At 42.4% G+C, this 24981-nt stretch overlaps 2 protein-coding genes across 7 annotated transcripts in view; both read right to left on the bottom strand.

Annotated features, from left to right (window-relative positions):
• Positions 1–906: 906 nt before the first annotated feature.
• On the bottom strand, positions 907–3611 carry LOC103295914 (GTPase IMAP family member 5-like). Its single transcript, XM_054726374.1, has 2 exons — positions 3569–3611; positions 907–2371 (listed from the first exon to the last, which is right to left on the bottom strand). Exons 1-2 carry the CDS (start codon positions 3609–3611, stop codon positions 1485–1487), a joined length of 930 nt encoding a protein of 309 aa, XP_054582349.1. The 3' UTR covers positions 907–1484.
• Positions 3612–21188: 17577 nt separating this feature from the next.
• LOC103295915 (cytochrome c oxidase assembly factor 1 homolog) overlaps positions 21189–24981 on the bottom strand; it is a 33608-nt gene continuing 29815 nt past the window's right edge. For 5 of the 6 annotated variants that reach the window (XM_054726145.1, XM_054726149.1, XM_054726148.1 and 2 more), the window contains 2 exons: positions 23355–23431; positions 21189–22264 (listed from right to left, as the gene is read on the bottom strand). In XM_054726145.1, the coding sequence (XP_054582120.1) occupies positions 22165–22264; positions 23355–23431 (177 nt within the window). In that variant the 3' untranslated portion in view covers positions 21189–22164. The remainder of the gene's footprint in view (positions 22265–23354; positions 23432–24981) is intronic. The other variant, XR_008558096.1, reaches the window with a different exon arrangement.

Raw genomic sequence — 24981 nt, 5'->3', positions numbered from 1 at the left:
AGCTACCAAAAGAAGAAGAGGGTGGAGCAGGGGCCACCTGAGGACTTCATCTGGCTTCCTATTTCCACTGACTTCGTGACCTCTGCCCAGATGTCATTCCAATGCCTGCCCTCTTCTCTTTGCTGCCATGGAAGAGTGGAACACCTCTCCCACCCCAGTTTCCCAGACAAAACACATGATGACTTAGGGCCTAAAGAGGCTACTTTAAAACACAGCTCCACCAACAACGGAAATTTACTGTAAATGGGGCAGGACCACATTGGCCTGCCGCCAGTTTTACAGCCTCCCAGCTAAGAAGGAAGGGCTTTTATGTTTTAAAAGGGATCAAAAGAATAATGTTTTACCTCCACATATGAAATTTACATGAAATTCAAATTTCAGTTTTTACAAAGTTTTATGGGAGTACAGCACATCACTACCTACTGTCCATGCATCGTTTCCTCTGTAAGTGACTGAAATCGTATAGTTTGTTGAGGCTAATTCACTATCTGGCTCTGCTCTATGGAATCCCAGTTCCTTTATTTCCCAGCCATTGACTCTGCTTTCTCGAAGGCCTCACCCCATCCCACCTCTGTGACCTGTTTTCTCACCTCCCACATGTCCATTTCCCCTCCCCCCTTCACACCTAGCACCTTCACACCTCCTGAATTATCCCCAAAACATCCTCACCAACCTCTCAGAGTGTCATCCCTTATATCCTACAATGAAATAAGAACCCCTTTTTTAATTAAATAAGAAATTCTGCTGCCACCTTCTGATAGAACATGCTCCTTCCCTCAACATGTAATACTGCAGTCCACTCACCTTCCTTCTTGCAACCCCACCCAAGAGATTTTAGGATGGTAGCTAGTTTATTATTTACCTCCATGATTTTTAACAAAACACACACACAAAAATAAATATTTTTCCTTCAGATTTTATTTATCTAGAAGCACATGACATGTCTGATACAAGAAATAGAAACAAACTGAATCTAAGCAAAAAGCAAGTCAAGTACCTTAGAAACATAGACTGTTACAGAAAACTGGAATAATCAAACAATGCTGGAGAGTTTGGAGTCACACTTTATTCACCATGGTGGGCTTAGAGAAAATGAATTCAAATTATAAGAAGGCTACAAGCAGGACTTCCCTTTTTATTAGAGAGACAGCTCTACATGCACTGAGTGGTTATCTTGCTGCTGACCTTGAAAACAACACAGTTCTATCCAATTAAAAAATGCACCTGGCATGGCATTGAAAATATGGGCATATCTAGTCTCTGGCCTATACAGTCAGACAGCTTAATTTATCTTCCTCATTATTCCAGCAGGCTAAAGCAGGCTAGAAAGCAAAGTTATTTTTTTAGAATAAGAGTCCGTCTAAGAAAAACAGCAGAGAATTCCAAACAGTAGTTTTACAAAATAGGGGTTAGCCTTCTCAAGACAAAGATGGTGATTCTGTGGTGGGATGTGAGAAGCCATTGTAGAAGTCAGCTGAAAGTGATCAGTATCCAGGAGTAATACACACATTAATTAAAATGGCAAGAAAAATCAGAATGCATATCACAAAAAAGGCAGTTAACCCAATGTGAGAACACATCCACCTTTCGACTCTGAGGAGCACCCTGCACACCCAGTGACTCCGGGTCTCCTTCAGGTCTCCCCTTTGCTTTTCAACATGCACTTGCACCTTGGCCAGGTAGCTCCTGTACTTTTCTCCAAGGGCACCGCCCCTCCCCACCTGGAGCCTCTGTGCATCAGAGTAGAGGTCATTTGTGTAGAAGGCGCCCTGGTGCTCCCTCTCCAGGCTCTCAACTACAGCCATCAGGTCCTCCAGCTGCTCCCTCTGCTCTTCCCCGGTGGCCCAGTTGTTGAAGCCACAGTACCTCCTCCCACACTCCTGGATCAGGCTCCTCAGGCTGTGGTTGTCTGTGTTGACTATGTACTCATCCAAGGACCCACCCTCTAAGTCCTCCTTGCGGGTGAAGAGGACCACCACATGTCTCATGGCTCCTTCCCCAAAGACCTCCTTCACCCTCCTCACTGCCATCGTGTCCTGGTCAGTGAAGCGTCCCAGCTGCGTTACCAGCAGCAGCACGTGGGGCCCTGGGGCTGAGAGCAGGTAGCAGTCCCCAATGTCCTTGTACATCTCTTGGTCCTGGGACTTTGCCTCAAAGATAGAGGGTGTGTCAACCACCAGTATGTTCCTGCCATTCCACGTGCCTGTGGCCACCTGGCAGCTCCTGGTCACGGTCTGGGCCCCCAGCTTGGACTCAAACACAGGCTGGCAGAGGATGCTGTTCCCAGTGGCACTTTTTCCGCAGCCGGATTTGCCCACCAGGACCAGCCTCAGTGAGGATAATGATGCAAACCGGTTATCTTCTACACTGCCTGAAAGAGAAAAATTGTGTGTCTTACTAAGCTAGTGATGCTTAAGATTTTTCAGTCATGGACCCTCGTGGTATCTCATTAAAGCCATGGACCTTCCTCCCAGGAAACAGTCGTATCTAAATACATACAATAATTTGCCTGGCAACTTCATGAGAGTCATAGAAAATCCACATCGGAATCCCACTTTAGAGCCATAGTTAAGAGTAAGAACTGCTACATTGAAGAGGATGCTCCAAGCCCTTCACCTAGACAAGGGAAGATAAAGATTTTCTGCAAGAAAAGTGGTCCCTGTGTTTCCAGGGATGGTGCTTGGGCTAGTTTAATGCTAAATAAATGTGAGATTAGAAGGAGGCAGAGAATGATAAGTCACATATGTGAAAGCAATACCACCTCTTTTTCACTGACATCTTCCCAGGCATACATGTGTAGAAGTGCTCAACACATTCACCTAAACCTTGTGAGAAAAGGAAATGTCAGCTGAGGGCCCCTGGGTCACAGCTCTTAGGGTGGGGAGCTGGAGTCTGAAACTGAGACAACAGAAAGGTCATAGTTAATGTCAAGGGTAAAGTACAGGAGATAATCCTGGATGAGTGGCTGAAGAGGACTGGAATTTAAGACCATTAGTAGTACATGTGTTGGAAAGTTCACCTACTTGGCTGATTGAATTACGGGAAGTTAACAAAACTGGTGTTGAGAGAGTGACACTGACCCAAGAATTAAAGCTGTCAAGCATTAGAGGGTGAGAACCCGAGGAGTCCTAGAGTCCTTATGAGCCCAAGTGAATTCCAAGTTCATTGTAGGCTCCTAAAATGTAGTATTTTAACCCTTCTACTCTGTGTTGATTCTTCCTTTCCAGCAGTATTCTGGGAAGTTTTGCAGCAAACACAATTACTAAATCTCTCTGGGGAACTTTTCTATTCTTCAGCTGAGAGCAGACAAGGAAACAGAAATTTTATTCATAATTCATTTCAAAATCCTCCAACTTCTGAATTGAAGTTTCATTTCCACATTCCCTCACATCACGTGCACAGAGAGTGTCGTATTGTAGGTGTCAGTTGGGTGGGGACGTGATGATGGTGGGGAAGGTAAAGAACAAATGAGCACTTTCTTTTTCTTCTTCAGTTTAAAATCACTGGGTTTATGTCACTGTGTTTGAGGTGAGGGACAGTGTCTCTTGAGAACTTGAGGCTTTCTTACCTTCAGTCATAGTTCCATATCTGGTCTTTGGAAGTTCTTCCATTCTCTTCTGGAATAAAAACAGGAACAGAATAAAAAGCAAGTGTCCACATGGGAGTTGATAAGGCCTGAGGACACCTCCAGTTCAGACTCATAAGACTAATGCTCCATTGAGAAGTCATTTCCATGGCTAATCTCTAACTCACATTATACCTGCACACATCTATAAATAATTTTAAGCAAACCTTGGGATGCTAACACATTTGAGTAAACATTTTGTCCAATTGGTGTTTTTTTAAACCTAATTTTATTTATTTCAGAGAGGGAAGGAGAGGGAGAGAAAGAAGCATCAATGATGAGACAGAATCATTGATCAGCTGCCTTCTGCATGCCTCCTACTGGGCATCGAGCCTGCAACTAGGGCAAGTGCCCTGTCCCAGAATCGAACTATGACCTCCTGGTTCATAGGTCGATGCACAACCAGTGAGCCACACCAGCCGGGCTCCAATTATTTATTAACAGTTAAGCTGTTTCAAATACATGGTTGTTGCAAAATAATCCCCATATGCTGTTTATCTCTGTGCACATGTGCAAGAATTGATCTGGGAAAGATAGGTCCCATCTGACTACATATTGACAGGTCCCATGTGACTAAAGAGCACTCGTGCGAATTCTTGCTGACACCAGCTGTGTGTGAGAAGTCCCTAAATCTGCATTTGCACTTGCTGATATTGGACTTTCCATGTTTTCATCACCCTTAGGGGCATAAATATGGATGTCTTAATTGGTTTACACTTCATTTTACTGACTAGCATTGAATTCAAGAATGGTTTTCATGGTTTGTTTGTTAATCAGATTGCTTCTATTATATAGACATGATATTTTTCTACTCATTTAATGAGGGGTTTTTTTGGGTCCTTTTTAAGAAAACCTCAAATTTCCACACTATTAGAATATACTAAGACAAGTTCCTTCCTTTCTTTCATCCTTTCTTATTGCTTTTCCTTCCCTTTCAATGCTTCCTCACTTTCTTAAGCCCAGCACCACCCTCTCCCATATGCTGTCCTTGATTCTGGGAAATTATACTCTAGATCTTGCTAAACCTGCTCAAATTATGTGACAACTTTTCTATTTTAGATGACCTTTTGTGAGATTTGGAAACCTCCGATAATATGTAGGAATCAATCTATCTATCGATGTGGTAAAGATGATAATGACAGTGGTGACCATGTTGATTGTGAACTTCATTGTTGTGGAAATTCTCTGTGTGGTCATTTATAGCTTTCTAAGTTCTTTCATGTACATTATTTTAATTGTTCTCCATAATTAAGGTAAATCTTAAATTTTGATTAAAATGTTTAGAAACTAAGCAACAAATGATCTACCCAGGGTCACAGAATTGCCATGGAGCTAAGACCTAAAAAGAGGCTCTTTTTGCAGATGTTTTCTCCTTTATTCCACAGAAAGCAAGCTGATTATTCTAAATAAGTCCACAGCCTCTTGGTGTCACACATTCAATGTGGCCATCTTATGGTCAGGACATAAATTGAAGGTGACATGCTGTAAACCTGTCCTGAAATGATTAAAAAAAAATTGTATTGCAAAATCTTCAGTACATGTTTTTCCAAGAAAATATTCTTCAGAGAAAAGGCAGTAGGGGGCGGAGTTGTTCTGAATTTGAACACTTCATTGTAAAACAATCTGGTGTTTAACTGACTTATCCGTGTGATCCAAATGGAGCGAGTTGCCTGACACAGAAAAGTTAATCAAATTCAGGTTACATTAGCCAAGATGCAGAGTAGTTCTCCTGGACCATCTTCAGAATGTGTCAGGTGGCAGGGGAGATGTGCCCACAGGGAAATTGGCTTTTAGGCAGAAATTAACAAATAACAAAATGTCCCAGGAGAGTCAGAAAGCATAGTGATGAAGATGCTATAATGAGTCACAGACAAAATATTAACAGGACGGAATAAAGCCTAGGAAAAGACTGGAGGAAGCATGGCAGACCTGCAGCAATGTGGAGCAGGTCAATCTCAGTGCAGACAAAGGTGTCAGAGGAGGCAAGAATGTGAAGATCAAGAAAGGAGGCAGATTCCTTCTCTAAAAGGAAAATTTTACTCATCTTCTCCAAAATGGGGCCAGGTAGTGGCAGGCAGTGTGCAAGCTGAAGTTATAACAGCATTGGCAAGGCAATAAAAGGGTCTAATTCAGGCAGGGGGTTGAAGGAAATTAATGTACCTTCTGATTTTAAAATTACATGAGCCTGATTTTATTATGATGATACCTTATTTTATCAAACCATGAGAAAGCAGGTTCCCTCCTGCTGTTTTAGGAAAATCAAACTATTTCTTGTCTGCCGTGTTCATAAGTGTATCCTTCACTCATATGACACAGTCCCCCTAATCCCTAGGATTACATTCCCTTATTTTGTAGTTTAATTTTTGCAATTTCTGCATACTTCTCTCACATAAGGTTCAGCAGAGGGGTTGTCCTTGTGCCTGAACATGAGTCTGTTTGCCATGTAGCTGAGTCCTATGTCGTGTCAGAGGAAAGGTGTGGGCTGTTGGAGAGGATAATGGAGTGGTTTCCAGAAGGACAAGGTCACGAGACAATGTGTACTCATTGGAGTTAAGGAATTAAGAGGGTAAAATGAGAAGCATGCCGCCACCTAGCTGGGCACCTGGGGAGATTCATTTTTCTTATTTGTCCAATGCGATGAGAATAATTGTCCACCTTCCTGAAATCCTGTGAGTCCTCTGAAGATGCAGTGGGCTAAGCAGTAGGCAATTAGTTGGAACCCCAGTGTGCTGTGGAATGTGCTGGGCTGTGGGCTCAGGGCAAGTGGTTCCCAAGCCTATTTCCCCTCCTTTAAACCCACTGATGCAACTTGCACCACCATAATGACCCCATTTCACCGATGAGTGAAACCAGCAGTAGGGTTACCTGTGTGATGTCACACCTGCAAAGAGTGGCTGTGCTTATATCTCAGGCTCTCAAATTCCCAATGTGCTGGACCCTTCCCTGAGTTCCCTTCCCTGGCCTGGTGCTGTGGGCATGGTGCTAGCCAGCCTGAGGAAGGTGATGGGTGGTCTCTGGAAGGGACAGGCAGTGGGCACATGCTGTAAAGAGGAGCTGCCTTTATAGACAGATGCTGTAAAAAAGGAGCTGCTTGGATAGGCAGTGTTCCAGGGCACCGGGCTGCTGAGAAGGAAGTAGAAAAGAGGTGTGCCAACTTTGCCCTGAGCCCCACTCACTGCTGAAGGGGACATGACCTCATGGTGGGCAGGGAAACTGGTACAACGAGGCCCTGGAGAACTGTGAGGGTACAAGCTGTCTGTTACTTTAAAGGGATGTTTCCTGTAAGAGCCTTTATGCTGCCATGTCCCCTCACTTTTCCTTTTTATGACATCAAAATGAGCAATATTTGGAAGAGGAGGTTATAAAAGCAATGAGGGACACTATCCCCACACCCCACCCTCCATGTTCAGAAACAGAATCTGGACACAAGAAAGTTCTTATGGGGCACCAGCCACCCCCCTCAGCACCCATTCCACAAGCTCCTACCTGCCCAGCCTTTTTCCCTTGGGCTATTCTCAAAGCTCTGCTTCTAGAATGGACTTGTTTACTAGGGACAGAGCAGCACTACTGGTCCACAGAGGGCCTGGAAATCCAACCTGATGGTGTGACTTTGATGGGCTCCCCAAACCATGAGTGCTGGCTGCCTCTTCTTTGTCATCTGACACACCAGCCCTGTGGGACTTAGGGGGACTGGAAAGTTGTGTTTCTATTTATTCCAGTGGCAGTTGGAGCAGGGCTATAGTTCCTCTATTTGTCACCTGATCACACATTCAAAACTGGAGCAGTGAACATAGAACAATTACCTTGCAAAGCCACAAAAACCCTTTTAAATCAACACACTCTAATGATGGACACCAGAATGTAAATGGAAAAAGAGCCACCGATTCAGAGAAAAGACCAGGAATTTAGCTAAAGCTAGGAGTCCTGGTCAACAGTGGAGATGGGAAGGTACAGGACTGCCAGTACCCAGGGGTAAGCCATTTAGAACTTCACTCAGAATTTGGAGTGGGACATTGAAAATTCTTATAAATCCAGAGAGCTGAAATCTGGGGTTACAAACACATTGTGTCATTGACGAATGTCATTGAGGATCTTATATGTTAAACCTCCAAAGTACCGAATCTATTCACCGAGTCCAGGGCTTCCTGAACCTCCTGTCTTTGGGAATCATTTAGGAGATTCTGGAAAATGTGTGTTTCTTGGAGATTTAGTTCACATATCCATAATTTTAGAGCATAAGCACCTCCATGCCCCAACCCATTATTCTGATGCACTCAGTCCAAGATCTGGGTTTCTGAATCAGTTTTCCAAGTCTAACCTCTTAGTCATGCAGAGGAAGGGAGGGGGTTCAAAGGGCTCAGCCACCCACACACTCCTGGGCAATTTGGGCTGGGGAGCAGGTGTTTAAGAACACAGACAGGTAGGGCAAGGGATTGTAGACCATAACCATGACCATGACTTTAGCCATCTCCTGCAAGACACTTTGTGGACACTTGGAAATGAGACTTCCTGGTGATTTAGCCCAGAAGCTCTGAGGTTAGCCTTGCTTCTATATCTTCAGAAATCTCCTTGCCTGTGCCGAATATGCACCTTAGGAGTGTTTGCAGCCTTCTAAAGCATTTTTGGCCCCTGCAAGTGAGCGAGCAGCCCCCTTCTTTCCTTGCTAGCGGGATAGGTTAGGAGATGGCTTAGTCCCCAGTTAGAGTGTGGGCATCCAGGCTGCAGATGTTTAATGCTGATCCTGACCCTACTGACTGTTAAATTCAAACATCCTTACACACCTGGGAGTATAGAGTTACTCTTTCTAGCTCCCACTCCCCTTCCTGGTGTCTACTAGAATGGAGGTGCTCACTCAGTGAGCTTCTTGCAGGCACTAATTCTTCCAGGTCCTCACAACTCCTATTCCCTGGCCAGTTCTCTTCCCCTCCTGGTACTCACCTTTCCTGCAGAATTGGTGACAGGCTCTGTCTGACGCTGGCCCCAGAAGCCCCTGACCTACTGCTGTCCTCTGGTTGTGAGTGCTCTTTCTCCAAGCACACAGGGAAGTGTCCCGCCTCTCAGACCTCAGAGGGAAGGAAGCCCAGGGAGGGAGGTCCAGGGATGACAACTTAAAGAGACAGGAACATTTGCCACTGAGGGAGTGGGATGGAAAGTTTCCACTAAGAAACCCTGCTTTGGACTGTGGTGATTTCCTCATAAGGTCCCTGTGACACCAGCACTTGTCTGCCTCAGGGGCTATAACTTCAGAAGAGAAGAGCATTTTAGGTTTCTGAGCCTCTTTTCACTTCTAGTCTTGATCACTAATCTTAAATCCTTTTGATTTTAGGTCTTTTCCTATAAAATGGCCTCTTGCAAGCCGCTTTCCCTGGGACAGGGCCACCAAGGTGGTCCTGGTGCCAGGACATCACCTGCAAAGTCCCATTATTCTCAAAGGAAAGGAAGGCATTTGCAACCATTCAAAATGGGAGAACAGGGAGAGGATAAAAACTTTCCCTCAGGGCTTACTCTAGCCACCTTGGTAGGTCTTTCCCACAAGAGGGTCATGAGAAAGGTGAGAGAAATAACCAGTTACTGTATGGAGGGAAGGAGGCTAGAATAGGATTATGATGATGGGGGCCTGACCTGGTTAGCAAGGATGTGTCTAATTCACTCAATCTGGAATTGAATTTGTCCATAGTGAGGTGTTTCACTTAATCTGAAGCCAATCAGCTGGGTTCTACTTTTTACCCATTCTTGCCAGCTCCTTCTCTGTAGTGAAGAACCACCTAGCTTTACCCTATCAGCTGTATTAAGACACTAGAGGCCTGGTGCACGAATTTGTGCATTGGTGTGGTCCCAAGGGTGGGGGGGGGGGACTGGGATGCCATCAGCCCTCTGGGCAGGCAGTGGGATGCCCTTGCCCCTGCCAGCCCAGGATCCAGATCCGTCCCGCTGACATCCACGCCAGTTTTCGGGAGCCACCCGGCAGCCGCTTTTATATCCTTTCTTCTTTGTGGAACGTCTAGGGCGGGGAAGTGGCCTCAGTGCCCGAAGCTGGCTTCCAGGAAGCTGGCATTGTTATCGGGATCATGCCGGCAGCACTGGCCCATCAGTGCCTGGCCTGTTCTTCGAAGATTGGACCTGCAGAACTACTGAGGGAGTGGCTGCCACCAGGCTTGTGTGCCTCTGGGATGGTTCTGTCAGCTGAGTGGTGCTCCTGCTGTGGGTGCTCACTGACCACTTGATCACTAGGGGGAAGCTCTTGCATTGAGCATCTAACCCCTGGTGGTCAGTGTGCATCATAGCAACTGGTGGTTCAGTCATAATGGTGACCTAGGCTCTTATATATATAGATAGTTGACATGTATCATTGTATAAGTTTAAAGTATACAATGTGTTGATTAGGTATGTTTATATATTTGACAATGATCATTACTATTTGCTAACACCTGCATGAGGCCCATTAAGATCAACTCTCTTAGCAACTTTCAAGTATGCAATTCAGTGTTATTAACAACTAGAGGCCCAGTGCACGAATTCGTGCATGGGAGGGGTCCATTGGTCTGGCTGGCGATCGGGGTGATTGGAGCCAATCAGGGCCAATTGGGGCCATTTCACCCACTCCTTCTTGGAGGCGATGGGGGCTGGCCGGCTGGTGGAGGGAGGGACTGTGGGAGATTGGCTGGCCATGGGAGGTTGGCTGTGGGAGCGCACTGACCACCAGAGGGTAGCTCCTGCATTGAGCATCTGCCCCTTGGTGGTCTGTGCACGTCATAGCTACTGGCCAGTCATCCAGTCGTCCAATCATAATGGTCACTTAGGCTCATATAGATATATAGATATATAGATATAGATATAGATATAGATATATAGATATAGATATAGATATAGAGATAGAGATAGATATAGATATAGATATAGATATAGATATAGATATAGATATAGATATAGATATAGATATAGATATAGATATAGAGAGAGAATCCTATGCTATGCTTTTGATCCTCAGAATTTATTCATCTACAATTATCATTTAGTACTGTTTGACCAACATCAGTACTGCCATCCACCAGCCCCTGGTAACCATCTCTGTACTCTCTATTTCCATGAGTTTGACTTTTTAAAATTTCACATAAAAAAGGATATCATATAGTATTTATTATCACCTGTCTGACTAATTTCACTTAACAATTGCTCTCAAGTTCCATCTTCATATGAAAAGATGTCCTTACAATCCTCAGGGCAGAGTATACACCACACACACACACACTCTCAAACACACACACACACACACACACACACACACACACACACACACACAAACACGTGGGCAGATCCTCAGATTCTTTCCATATCTTGGCTATTGTGAATAATGCTGCAGTGAATATGGCAATGCTAATGACTCCTCAAGATCCTGTTTTTATTGTCTTTGGACATATTTCCATATGTATCCTATATTAGTGCTATTTTTTTATTTTTGGTGGCTCTTCATACTATTCTTCATAGTGGATGCACAAATTTACATTTTGAACAACATGAAGTGAAGCAACATCTATATAATAGGGGTGCCAGGACAAGAAGAGGAGCACAGATTAGAAAACCTATTTGAAGAAATAATGACAGAAAAACTTCCCTGACTTGGGGAAGAAAAAAGTCACACACAGAGAGTCACAAACAAGATGAACTGAAAAAAAAACCCACACCAAAACATGTTGTAATTACAATGGCAAACTTGAAGACAAAGAGAGAATCTTAAGGGCTACAGTAGAGAGACAGAAAGTTACCTACAAGGGATCTCCCATTAGACTACCAACTGATTTCTCAACAGAAACACATCAGGCCAGAAAGGGATGGAATGAAGTATACAAACTGATGTAAATCAAGGGACTGAGTCTAAGAACACTCTATCCAGCAAGGCTATCATTCAAAATTGAAGAGGAAATCAGGAGTTTGACAGGCAAAAAAAAAGTTTAAGGGGATTTATTACCACCAAGCCAACAATGCAAGAAATGCAAAAAAGATTGTTATAAAAAGAAGAAGTAGAACGGGAATGAGGAACATAGGCATAAAGAATAAAAATGGGAACAAATAAATACCTATTAATAAAAACCATAAATGTAAATGGATTAAATGCTCCACTAAAAATACATAGAATAAGAAAACATGACCCATATATTTGCTGTCTACAAGAGACCCACCTCACAACAAAGGACACAAACTGAAATAGGAGAAATGGGGGAAAAAAGTTTATCAGGCAAATGGAAATGAAAAAATGCTGAGGTAGCAATACTTATATCTGACAAAATAGACCTCAAAGTGAAGGCTATAACAAGAGATAAGAAAGGTCATTCCTTAATACTAGGAGGATCAATAAAACAAGAGGATATAACTCTGGTAAACATATATACACCAAATATAGGAGCACCAAAAGCATAAAAACACTTCTGCAAGTTATCAAGGGAGACTGACAGAAATACAATCATAGTAGGGGATTTTAACACCCCATTGACATCACTGGATTAATTCTTCTAGACAAAAAGTCAACAAGGAAACAGCAATCCTAAATGACTCACCAGATCCTATGAAATTAATTGACATCTTCAGAATATTTCAAAGCTATGGTATATACATTCTTCTCGAGTACACATAGAACATTTTCAAAGATAGACCGCATATTGGGACACAGGCAAAATCTCTCAAAATCTAAGAGGACTGAAATCATATCAAGCATTTTCTCAGATCACAAAGGCATAATATTATAAATCAATTACAATAAAAACAATTAAAAAATCAAATACTGGGAGGCTAAATACCATGCTGTTAAACAATGACTGAGTTACCAAGGAGATCAAAGAAGAAATAAAAAACATCCTGGAAACAAATGACAGTGAAAACACAACAATCCAAAATCTATGGAACACAGTGAAAGCAGTCCTGAGAGGGAAATTCATAGCTTTATAGGCCTACCTAAAAAGAAAGAAGAAAGAAAGAAAAAGAGAGAGAGAGAGAGAGAGAGAGAGAGAGAGAGAGAGAGAGAGAGAGAGGAAGGAAGGAAGGAAGGAAGGAAGGAAGGAAGGAAGGAAGGAAGGAAGGAAGGAAGGAAGGAAGAGAGAGAAGAGAAGAGAAGAGAAGAGAAGAGAAGAGAAGAGAAGAGAAGAGAAGAGAAGAGAAGAGAAGAGAAGAGAAGAGAAGAGAAGAGAAAGAAGAAAAGAAAAGAAAAAAGAAAAGAAAAACTGGTAATAAATTATCTAACTCTACAACTTAAAGAGAAAGAGAGCAGCAAGAAAAGCCCAAAGTGAGCAGAAGGAAGGAGCTAATAAAGATCAGAGTAAAAATAAATGATAGAGACAATAAATAAATAAATAAATAAATAAATAAATAAATAAATAAAATCAATAAAACCAAGAGCTGGTTCTTTGAAAGGATAAACAAGATTAATGAATTTCTAGCCAGGTTCACCAAGAAACAAAGAGAGGGCCTCAAAGAAACAAACAGACATGAAAGAGGCGAAATAACAACAGACGACACAGGAATACAAAATATTGTTAAAAAAAAAATATTATGAACAACTCTATTCCAACAAATTGGTCAACCTAGATGAACTGGACATATTCCTAGAAAAATACGACCTTCCAAAACTCAATCAGGAAGAATAAAAACATCTGAATAGGCCAATAACTATGAAGATAATTAAAGCAGTAACCAAAAAACTTCCAACAAACAAAAGCCCTGGGCCAGAAGGCTTCACAGGGGAGTTTTACCAAACATTCAAATAAATTAAAACCTATTATCCTCAGACAATTCTAAAAAATTTGAGAGAAAGGAACACTTCCAAGCTCTTTCTATAAGGCCAGTATTACCCTAATCCCCAAACCAGATAAACACACTACAAAGAAAGAGAATTCAGGCCAATATCCCTAATGAACATAGATGCTAAAATCCTCAACAAAATTCTAGCAAATCAGATCCAGCATTATATTAGAAAGATCATACGCCATGACCAAGTGGGATTTATTCCGGGGATGCAAGGCTGGTACAATATCTGCAAATCAATAAAAATTATACATCACGTAAAGAAATTGAGAGACAAAAATCACATGATCATATCAATTGATGCAGAAAAAAGCATTTGACAAAATCCAGCACCATTTATTGATAAAAACTCTCAGAAAAGTGGGAATAGAGGGATTATACCTCAACATAATAAAAACCTTATATGACATACCTACAGCCAACATCATACTCAATTGACAAAAACTACAACCTTTTCATCTAAGAACAGGAACAACACAGGGATGCCCACATTCATCATTCCTGTTCGACATAGTACTGGAAGTGCTTGCTATAACGATTAGACAAGAAAAATAAATAAAAGGCATCCAAATTTGAATAGAAGAAGTAAAATGGTCATTATTCACAGATGACATGATATTGTACATATAAAATCCTAAAAACTATCACAAAACTACAAGACTTAGTAAATGAATTCGGCAATGTAGCAGGATACAAAATTAACAGGCAAAGCCCAGTAATCTATGGCTTTTTTATACACCAATAATGAACTCACAGAAGGATAAATTAAAAACAAATCCTATTTACCATTGCAACAACAATTTAAGATACCTAGTAGTAAAGTTAACTAAGGAGTAAAAGACCTGTACTCAGAAAACTACAGGACGTTGAAAAAAGACACAAAGGAAGATATAAAAAAGTGGAAGAATATACCATGTTCATGGAATGGTAGAATCAACATCAATAAAATGTCCATACTATCCAAAGCAATCTATAGATTCAATACAATCCCTATTAAAATACCAAGCACGTATTTCACAGACCAAGAAAAAACACTCAAAAAATTCATATGGAATAATAAAAAGACCTTAAATAGCTACAGCATTCCTGAGAAAGAAGAACAAAGTAGGAGGGATCTCAATACCAGATATCAAGCTATATTACCAAGTCACTGTCCTCAAAATTGCCTGGTACTGGAACAAGAACAAATACATATACCGGTGGAAGAGAACAGAGAACCCAGAAATTGGCCCAAGCCATTATGCTCAATTAATATTTGACAAAGGAGGCAAGACCATACAATGGAGTCAAGACGGTCTCTTTAATAAATGGTGTTGGGAAAATTGGACAGACACATGCAAAAATATGAAACTAGACCACCAATTTACATCATACACAAAAATAAACTCAATATGTATAAAGGACTTAAACATAAGATGGGAAACCATAAAAATATTATAGGAATCCACAGGCAGCAAAATCTCAGACGTATGCTGAAGCAATATCTGCACCGATACAACTCCTAGGGCAATTAAAACTAAAGAGAAAATAAACAAATGGGACTACATCAAAATAAAAAGCTTCTGCACAGCAAAAGAAACATCAACAAAACAACAAGAAAGTCCAATGCATGGAAGAACATATTTGCCAATGTTATCAACAATAAGGGTTTAATCTCCAACATTTACAGGGAACTCATACAACTTAACCAAAGAAAGATAAGCAACCCAATCAAAAACTGGGCAATGAACGTAAATACATACTTTTCAAAAGAGGACATTAGGAAGGCCAAGAGACATGAAAACATGATCAAAGTCACTAATTATCCAAGAGATTCATATCAAAACAACAATGCAGTACCATCTCACACCTATCAGAATAGTTATCATCAACAAATCAACAAATAACCAGTGCTGGTGAGGATGCAGAGAAAAAGGAGCCCTCATGCACTGCTGGTGGGAATGCAGACTGGTGCAGCCATTGTGGAGAATAGTATGGAGTTTCCTCAAAAAATTAAAAATGGAACTCCCATTTGACCCAGTGAGCCCAATTCTAGGAATATATCCCAAGAAACTATAAACTCCAATCAGAAAGGATATATGCACCCCTATGTTCATAGCAGCACAATTTACCATAGCTAAGATTTGGAAACAGCCTAAGTGCCCATTAGCAGATGAGTGGATTAAAAACCTGTTGTACATGTACCCAATAGAATACTACGCTGCGGTAAAAAGGAAGGAATTATTACCATTTGCAACAACATGGCTGGAACTGGAGAGCATTATGCTAAGCAAAATAAGCCAGTCAGAGAAAGATAAATATCACATTATCTCACTCATTTTGGGGATTATAATGAAGAACATAAAGTGATGAGCAAAAACAGATCCAGAGACAGAGAAGCATCAATCAGACATTCAAACCTCAAAGGGAAGGTAGGGGAGGGTGGGGATAAGAGGGAGAGATCAACCAAAGGACTTGTATTTATGCATATAAGCCTGATCAATGGACACAGACACCAGGGTGATGAGGGCATGAGCAAGGGAGTGAGGGGCGCAATGGGGGGATAAAGACACATAGGTAATACCTTAATCAATAGAGAAAAATGTGCCTAGAATAAAATAAATTAAGATACTTGGGAAGAGATAGTTTTAATTCTAAGAGAGCTAGAAATTATTCAGGAGGGGAAGATTATCACCTTTTCTCTTCACTTTATCACTGCCCCTTTCATAGCATCATATTCAATATTCTTGTCCTATACTTTTGAAAACTTTTTTATGTTCAAATAAATATGTATTTATAGGGAGTAGAAAAGACAGTAAAGATACATGTTACATAACTCTAGAGCAATATATGAGCCAGGAAATTGACATTAGTTCAAAGTGTGGGTATAGTGCTATGCCATTTTATCAGATGTAGATTCCAGGAATCACCACAACAATTAAGATACAGAAGTATTTCATCCCAACAAAGATCAATTGATGTCAACATTGTATCACTTTGAGTAAAGTATGTTAGAGAATGTTATACGTTTTCTTTCCACCATCAAAAAATTTAGAAAACTCAAGGGAGAAGGATAGTCTATTATATTTAGCCACAATTTTGCTCTATTTTTCTTTCATCCTGATGTTCCAAGACTACTTTTTTTTAAATTTCCATTGATTTCCTAGGCCAGGAAAGTGGGAGACCCAAGGGAATACACCCTTTGATTAAAATATTCTTCATCTTCTTTAGCAGTCAGAGGAATGGTGGCATGAGAGATCCCCTTGGCCTCTCCCCTTGAAACATTAACAAATTGATCAACTATAACTCAACAAAGGAGTCCTTGCTCAATATAGAGGCACACCTGAGAGACCTGGGCATTGAAGCACCTACGGGGGCGGCGGCGGTGGGGGGGGGGGGGGGGCAGGGGAGGGGGAAGGGAGGGCGTGGAGAGGGGAAGGAGGAATGGGAAGAAATGGGGAGGCAAGAAAAAAGGAAACCTTAGCCACTCTGCAGTGCTGCAGTGGGAGCTCATGGCCAGCTCAGCCTGGAGAGTGAAATAAGCCAGTGGGAGCAAGCGGATCCTTCCACTGAATGCTATGTTAGTGGGCACTCCAGCAAGGTGAACAAGGCAAACAGTGGCCGAGCCAGCTGAGAGACTGGGCCAAGGACACAGCGCAGGGGTTCTGCTGTGGCTGTCCACTGTTGGGTGGTTGGTGTTTCAGACAAAGAAATGGCGCCACAGAGCTCTGCTGCCCCCTTGAACTCACCTCCTGTCCCTCTTGGTGTCAGGTGGAGGAGCACATTATCTGTAAACTGAGAGAGAATGCAGCAGAGTCACTGTTTCCCTCTGTGACTATTCCCCAGTTGAGGCACATGGGGAGGGGGAACCTGTGGAGGTCCAGGGTCACCATTGCAGCAGAGTCACTGTTTCCCCAGTTGAGGCACATGGGGAAGGGGAACCTGTGGAGGTCCAGGGTCACCATTAGGATGAGGGCAAAAAGAAACCCTACCCCAAGCAGTGTGACTGTACTGTCCCATGGCAGCCAAGGAGGCCAACTGTGGGAGGTTGCAGAGGTAAAAATCTTGTGATCCAGTGCCATCTAGTGGAAAATAGTAGCAAGACCTCTTCAGAGAAAGCTGTTAGAGCCAGTAATAGATGCCTACACAGAGACCAGCAAATGCCATGAATAACCATGGCAGCAAAGCAGCTCAAAAAGAAAATGAAAAATCTTCAGAAAGCAAACTGGAAATATGTGATGTAAATGACACAGAATTCAAGACTACAGTTGTATAAAAATCCCATTGATTAGTGTAGTATTCACTTCTGATTGGTTATTTTTTATGGATTCTCTCTTTTTAAGTTGTTTAAGTGCTAAGTTCCTTGAGCAACCCTATAAACATTTTTTTGAACTCTATATTTGGTAAATTGTTTGCCTTCCTTTCATTTAGCTCTTTTTCCAGAGATTTCTCCTGTTATTTCATTTGGGGCATGTTTCTTTGTCTCCCCATTTGGGTTGCTTCTTTCTGTTTGTTTCTATGTATTAGGTAGATTTGCCAGGTCCCCGGGTCTTGGTAGGGTTGCCTTATGTAGTAAGTGTCTTGTGGGACCCTTTGGCTCACTCTCCTTGATCACTAAGCTGGGTGCTCCATGGATGTCGCTTGTGTGGGTTTTGCGAGCCTTCCCGTTGTACTTGAGTCTTTATTGCTATTGGCTTGTTCATGTGTGAAGAGGACCCTTAGCTTAGGCTGGCTGATTGTGAGGACTGACTTTCACGGCAGTGTGTGACCTGCTGTGCAAATGCTGACTACACAGAGCCTATTTCGCTTTTCATGGGGTTTTGTGCCTACTGAGATCACTCTTGGGATATGTTGCTTGTTAAACTAATTGGATCCTGCTCCGATGTTTTCTGAAACTGGCAATTGGTTGTGTTGGTTTCAGAAACTTTGGGGAGGGTCTCTGGTGCAGGTCAATGTCAGACACTGACTATGATTGGCTTTGGGAAACTTGTTTAGACATACAAAGCAATCCACAGTTTTTGCTGTCTTTGCTGGGCCTGGGTTATGTGGAAAAGAGCAAGCTGTGTGTCAAGTTTTTGCTTCCACAGGCACCAGGGAAGGTGAGCTAAAGGCCCAAGGCCCCCAGCCTGCCTTCATGCTAGGTTGTCACTGAAAAAGCCTCTGGCAGTACTCAAGTTGCATGGTGGGTTCTCAGCCAGTCACCAGATAGGGGCAAGCAGTGTTCACCAGATTATTATAGGTTCAAACTTGATCCCAGTGTTGGGTCTGAGACAACTCTGCCAAATTCCAGGGTATCCCAAGTCTAGCTCCCCCCGGCCCCCAAGTGCCCACAGACCTTTGTGGTGGCCTTGGGTCTTAGGGAGTTTTCAGGGCGAGGCCAGCAGTTTATCAGCCTCTAACAGACCAAGATTTGGCCATGTGAAGGGAGGTTCTGGTTGGATGTTCCACGAAAATATAACCCTTGTTCTTGAGCCACACAACTCAGTCTGTTTCAGATTTTGCTGAATCCTCCTGGAGAGCCAAAGGATGGAGCTGGTGAATCTCCTGTGAGGAGGAGGCCTGTCAGACACACAGGAAGGTGGGGGAATGGCCCATGCTTTAGAGCAGCAAAGGTCAGTCACTGGTATCCCCTGAGTCTGCCTGGACTTCTACATTCCAGGCTTAAGTAGCTGACTTCTCCATAGGGTGTGACCTTTGCAGGGTGCAGAGACAGGGAGTGTGGACAGTGGGTTAATGCATCTCCCCAGGTTGAATCCATAAGGAGGGGAGTTCTCCATCCAAGAAAAATGATGTCTGCAGTGTGGGAAAGGTTCTTAGCACAGGGATCCGGTGGTTGTCCCCTCAGCTCTCTTCCTAGTGTCACAAACTGGTCTCTCCTCACATGGCTCTAGCCCACTCAGCCTGCCTCTGTTGGAAACCAGACTGGATGGCTGCAAATGAAATGTTGTGCACTGGCCCTTTTAAGGGGAATCCTGTGCTTCTCAAAGGCTTCTGTCTCTGACAGACTGAATCCCCACTGATTTTCATGGTCAGATGTTATGTGGTGCCTTCCTGGGTCTGGTGCTCTGGGATAGGGAGCCCTGTGTAGGATTGACCCATGATCCTAAAGCTGAGATATCACTCTATAATCTCAGCCACCACCTGTGGGAGTGGGGCCAGCCCTGTTCATGTCTCCACCCTTCCCCCCTGTCTCAGTGTGGCTTCTTCTGCAAATCCTTCGTTATATGACTTCTGTTCAGTTAGTCTTCAATTGGTAATTCAGGTTGATTGTTCTATATTTTAGTCATAATTCCAGTTTGGTCCTGGGAGGAGGTAAGTGTACCTTCCACCTACTTTGCTGCCTTCTTGGATCTCCAATACTCTGTATCTTATTTAAATCTTCTGGTTTAGCAGACTTTCTCTGACATCATATAACCTAATCAAAGTAGGGAGATATGTAGTGTGCCTCCTCACTTCTGCTAGGTGGTAGGAAGATTCAGGCTCACCACTAAGCTTCTTTTAACACCAAGGCAGGGGAAGGGGTACTTCGTTACTGTAGGCTGTACTGATACCATGGGGGTGGGAGGGCTTATTCCTGATTAATAGGTTGGAAAAGTAGGCTCCAGAAGTGGCCTCTACTGACACCATAGTGGATGGGGTAGACCATCAGGCAGGAATAAAAGTCCTTCTCTATTCCCACCCAAGCAGAGAATCCAAGGAAGCCTCATTACAGCCAAGCAGGGGTGGGTACCGTGGTCTTTTTTATTGTATTTGGTAAGAGCAGAAGTTCTTTGCCTTTCTTGGTTGTTTTTCCTGGTCCTTTGGCTGAAGAGAACAGGCTTTTCTTGTCTGTTCCCATTGGTGTTTCTGGGCAGCTTGTTTTGCCAGCACCCCATATGGGATAAAAGAGGCAAAAGAAAACCCAGGGAACTCACTGCTGTGTTATTACTTGCATCCCAAGGTCCTTAGCCAATTTGCCTGTTTCTCTTCATCTTTCAAACTTTTCTTATATTTCATACATGTGCAGGATTTTAGTTGTACTTAGTGGGAAAAATATGAAATTTGTGTACTCCATCATCCTGCCTACTTTGTTTTAAATAGTGAATTTTCTGAAAATGTGGTCCTTGGAAATGGCTTATTTTGCACATAGTTTATAAAATGGAAACATATTTTAAGTATTTTTAACACAGATAAACTTTCATAACATCTCTATTCAGCTCAGGCAAACCACTAAGGGCATATCCTATCTAACAAAAGGGCAATATGCAAATTAACCATCACTCCATCATAAAGATGGTGGCACCCATAGCCACAAGGTGGTGGGGCCCAGTCCTCTCAGCCCTGCCCGAGTCCCCCAGTCCCGGGGGCGGGGGGACCGGCCACTGAGAGTGGGCACCGTGAGCGGCTTGGTGAAATGCTTGCCTCGTTGCTGCAATGACAAGGCAAGCATTCCACCTGCAGAGGGCCTCTGGGCAGCAGGCACGGAGTGGCTAGGGGTGGGGGGGGAACGCTTGTGTCATCACCCTGGTGATGAGGCAAGCATTCCATGTCTGGCTGCGGATGGGCCTCTGGGCCACGGAGAGCCTCTGGGCAGTGGGCGCAGAGCAGCCAGGCCCCGCAGAGAGCTGCTGGCGCACAGATTCATGCCCAGGGCTACTAGCTGAGTAATAACTTCCCCCACCCTGCAACTACAGTACGAAGTAACAATATTAGTTAAGGAGTCATCAGATGGTTTACTCCTTAAGTCTGATATGACAGATATTTTAAATCAAGACAAAAAGAGAATAGAAGTTTTTAAAATCTCTAAATTTAATTTACACAAAATAATCTTTTGGCCAAACTTTTGCAATGATAGTTATATTATAGTTCTCCCGCTCCCCACCCTCCACCCCCCACTGAATCCCTCTACTCTGCTCCCTCTCCATCCTCAGGCCTTCACTGCACTATTGTCTGTGTCTGTGGGTTATGTATACATCCATGTTAAGGTCTTTAAAACAAAGGTACCTGACCTCTAGTTTTTGTAGGCTCTGGTGCTCAGTGGGAAGGAAGATCTTTGGCTTTATAAAACAATCCCCTTATAAAACCACTAAAAAGCTAAAGGTCTGGTTCTCTAATATGTGGTTAAGTTGTCTGGAAAGCTGAGGATAAGGACCTGTTAGTTCTAACTTTCCTATGTTTTACATGTGCTTATGTACTGAAACAAATTTTTTAGGCTTTCCAAATGTTTTAAGTAAAGCAGCTATTTTTCAAACCTTTAATTGGGCAGACAGTTGATAACTAAAAAACAAGTTAGAAAATAAAACAACAATGAAGCAATAAGTTACAAAATGAGAATGTCCACAAGCTACTTAACAATATAAATTCAGGGTAGAGTGACCCATAGAAAAGGCTGTACTTCCTGAGCATTCTAACATTGACAATTGAAAACCTCTTTAGTAAATCTTCTTCTCCTCACTCATGGAGCTGAAAAATAGGAGCAATTGGGGAGAGGAAAAGAAAAGAAGTGAGAACAAGCAAATCAACAAACATCTCATTAATACTGATGCTTTTAGTCTGTGCCTTTGTAGAGAACTTTCAAATAATTATAAACTTGTAGTAAACATTTCTGTCTGATTAAATAAAACCTCAATAGTGTTTATTGTAGTCAAATCATAATTAAAACAAAATTACCATATGCCAGCATACATAATCATCGCTCTGGTGGTTGGAAAACTGGCTCGAGGACATAGAGGGTACATGTTGATGAGGGAAGGCCATGCTTGGAGAAAGCTGGGTCTTTTTGATCACCTTTACTCCATTTTTACTTCATCACCATTCTTCTGTCTGAGCTTGAACACGGGAATCTGCTGGCCATCCTTGAGCTCTAAGAAGACCTCCTCAAGGTGCCACCTGATAGAAACCAAAAGTAATCCAGAAAACACTGGCAAATGACATGGTCAAAAGGGAGGGGAAAACAGGTGTTTGGAATATTGTCTTAAATTTTTAAACACTAATTTATGTTATAACTAGGTGAACATAACGTTTTCACATTTTATTTATTTTTAAAGAATAGTTTATTGATTTTTCAAGCGAGAGGGAGGAAGGAAAAAAGGGTGGGAGGGCAGGAAGGAGAGAGAGAGAAAATCAATTAGCTGCCTCCTGTATACCCCATACACAGGGATCAAGCTGTAACCAGGGCATGTGCCCTTGACCAGGAATCTAAACAGCAAACTCCTGGGCCAGAATGATGGTTAGGGCGAGCCACACTGGCTAGGACTTAACAAAAGTTTTATTATAGACTCTCATTATTTAACCAGCATCATTTCAAGGCAAGTTACCAATGAATGACTGATGGGTAAACTGAAGGGGCCTCAGGAAAAAGGAGCACCTTACTCCCATGTCCTAATTCACTTGGGCCTTCAATTCTTGGCTGGAACCTGGCCAGCTCCTCCACTAATCCCAGACTTTGGAGTCAATGTGCTCAGGGGAGGCACGAGGGGGCCGCCTAACCGTGCCTACTCATTTTGTGTTGGGGAATTAAAACACATCCTGACTAAACAGCAAACATCTCTGAGAAAGCTTCCCTGGGGAAACGAGTGAATACAGCGTTTGGCAACAGGACAAGAAAAGCCAATTAATGGTATGCAAAACTTATATAAAGAATGTGTTAAATGATTTTGGAATAGGAATCTATGTCTTTATTTATATGTAATGACTGAGGCAGTAGTGTTAGAAGTGTAAAATTGTAGACCTACACTATAACTGTAAAGTTCTTCATATTCAACAGAATAAGAGGTAGACAATTTGATGGATTGCATTGGATAAAATGTCTGGACTAAGAGCCAAAGCACTAGCTTGCTGTCCTGGCTGTAAAACTTTCCAAGCTTTGAAAAAGTAATTCTTATTACCGTAATTACATAACTACAAATGAAAATGGGAATCAGGATTGTTTCCATCAGGAGGTCCCCTTCCTCCATACCCACTCACTTTCCCATAATACCTTTTAAAGGGGGCATCTCTGGAGGAGATGACATAGAGATGGCCTGCTGCCTTGGATCCAGAGACAGGAATCTTCAACTAGAAGTGTAAAATGAGAGATATAATTGGATATGTTTCTGTCCCCTCAAGAGATGACAAAATGATACAGAGCTAACCCTATAAAAACCAGTGCTTATCTACAGAATCTGGCTATTTTCTAACTTCAGCCTTCCTGGAGAATCCACCTGGTTTTCTTTCCGGCCCCCTCCAAATGTCCTGCTCCTCTTTGGATGATTTGGTGAGGTCAAAGGCAGCCCTCTTGTTTAGCAAGGAAATCTTATATGCCACACTCAATACTCAAAGTACTTGCAATGATTACTTAAAAATCCAGTTAGAAAAAAACAAACTACTGATACATGCAACAATACGGATGAGTATCAACAACATGCTGAGTGAAAAGAGCCTCACCCAAGAGGAATTCCATACTCTAGAACAGGCTAAAGTACACTGGGGGGAAATATCAGAGAAGTGATTGCCTCTGCTCGGGCTGGCGGATGTGAGAGGGGACCAACTGGGAACAGCATGAGTGAACTTTCAGATGTTGGGAACAGTCCACATCTAGATAGGGGCTTGAAGAGTACTTATTAAAATTCATCAACTAAGACACATAGATTTGTACTTGTCACAGAATGTAAATTTTACCTAAAAAAAAGAGCTATAAACAAATATTAAACTCTAATTAATGATATACATTCTTATGTGTTTAAAGATAAAGTGTATGGATGTTTGAAAATAATAAGGTGTTCATGGACAAACCTTATTATGGCTAGACGAATAGGTATGGGATAAAGCAAGTAGAGCAAAATACTATTTGTAGAATTCAGGTAGCTACTATGTGGGTTCCACAGCATACATTCTTTTATTTTTTTCTATATGTTTAAGACTTTTCATAATACAGAAGAAGAAGAAAAAAAGGCCACTGTTTAAAAGGGGAAACTATTACCAGCAAGTTGGTACACATTTTAACCTGGACCATAAAGAGCAGGTCTTAAGAAAAAATATGTAAAGGCTCGTTTGGGAAAGACAAGAAAATCTCGGTTAGTTCATCCTCACCAGTCACCCACCACAGGCTGGGCTCACCCCACGTGGCCAGGTGCTGCCTGGATGCTGCCAGGCCCCGAGCCTAGGGAGTCAGCCTGGGAACCTCAGAGTGAGCTGGTAGGTGTTTACTAATATTTAAAAAATATTGAATGCAACCTTTTGTTTCTCAATGAAAACTAAAGACAATTTGAGCCAAGTGAAGGGGACACAATGTTGTAACAAGGAAACCCATCATAAGGTGCTTCCCAGGGTGCCTTCCTGTGCCCCAGGCGATAGGCAAAGGTACTTTCATGGGCTAAGAGATGGTGTATCTCATCCACAGCAAATTGTCACCAAGAGAAAGAGTGCTTGGGTACACATATTAGTGTTTTCCAAAATCCTCTTTCATTTATTTAAATATACTTTAAAGACACAGACTTTGGAATGATGGCTCCACACCCCAAGTCACACCAAAGTGATTCTTCAGAGTCCTACTTTTGGAATCAAGCCACAGCTCTTCTCAGCGGGTTATACAATTAAGCAAGAGAGCATACATTGAGCGTCTCTGC

This window comes from Eptesicus fuscus, chromosome 14, assembly GCF_027574615.1.
Source record: "Eptesicus fuscus isolate TK198812 chromosome 14, DD_ASM_mEF_20220401, whole genome shotgun sequence".
Taxonomy (NCBI): Eukaryota; Metazoa; Chordata; class Mammalia; order Chiroptera; family Vespertilionidae; genus Eptesicus; species Eptesicus fuscus.
Note: the sequence above shows the minus strand (reverse complement) of the source record. Positions and strands in the feature narration are given on the sequence as shown.

Excerpts from the sequence above, each read along its gene's own strand:
- LOC103295914 (XM_054726374.1), bottom strand. The coding sequence starts at position 3,611 with ATGGAAGAACTTCCAAAGACCAGATATGGAACTATGACTGAAG. Across the intron at positions 2,372-3,568 it reads ATATGGAACTATGACTGAAG|GCAGTGTAGAAGATAACCGG; the intron begins GTAAGAAAGCCT and ends TTTCTCTTTCAG.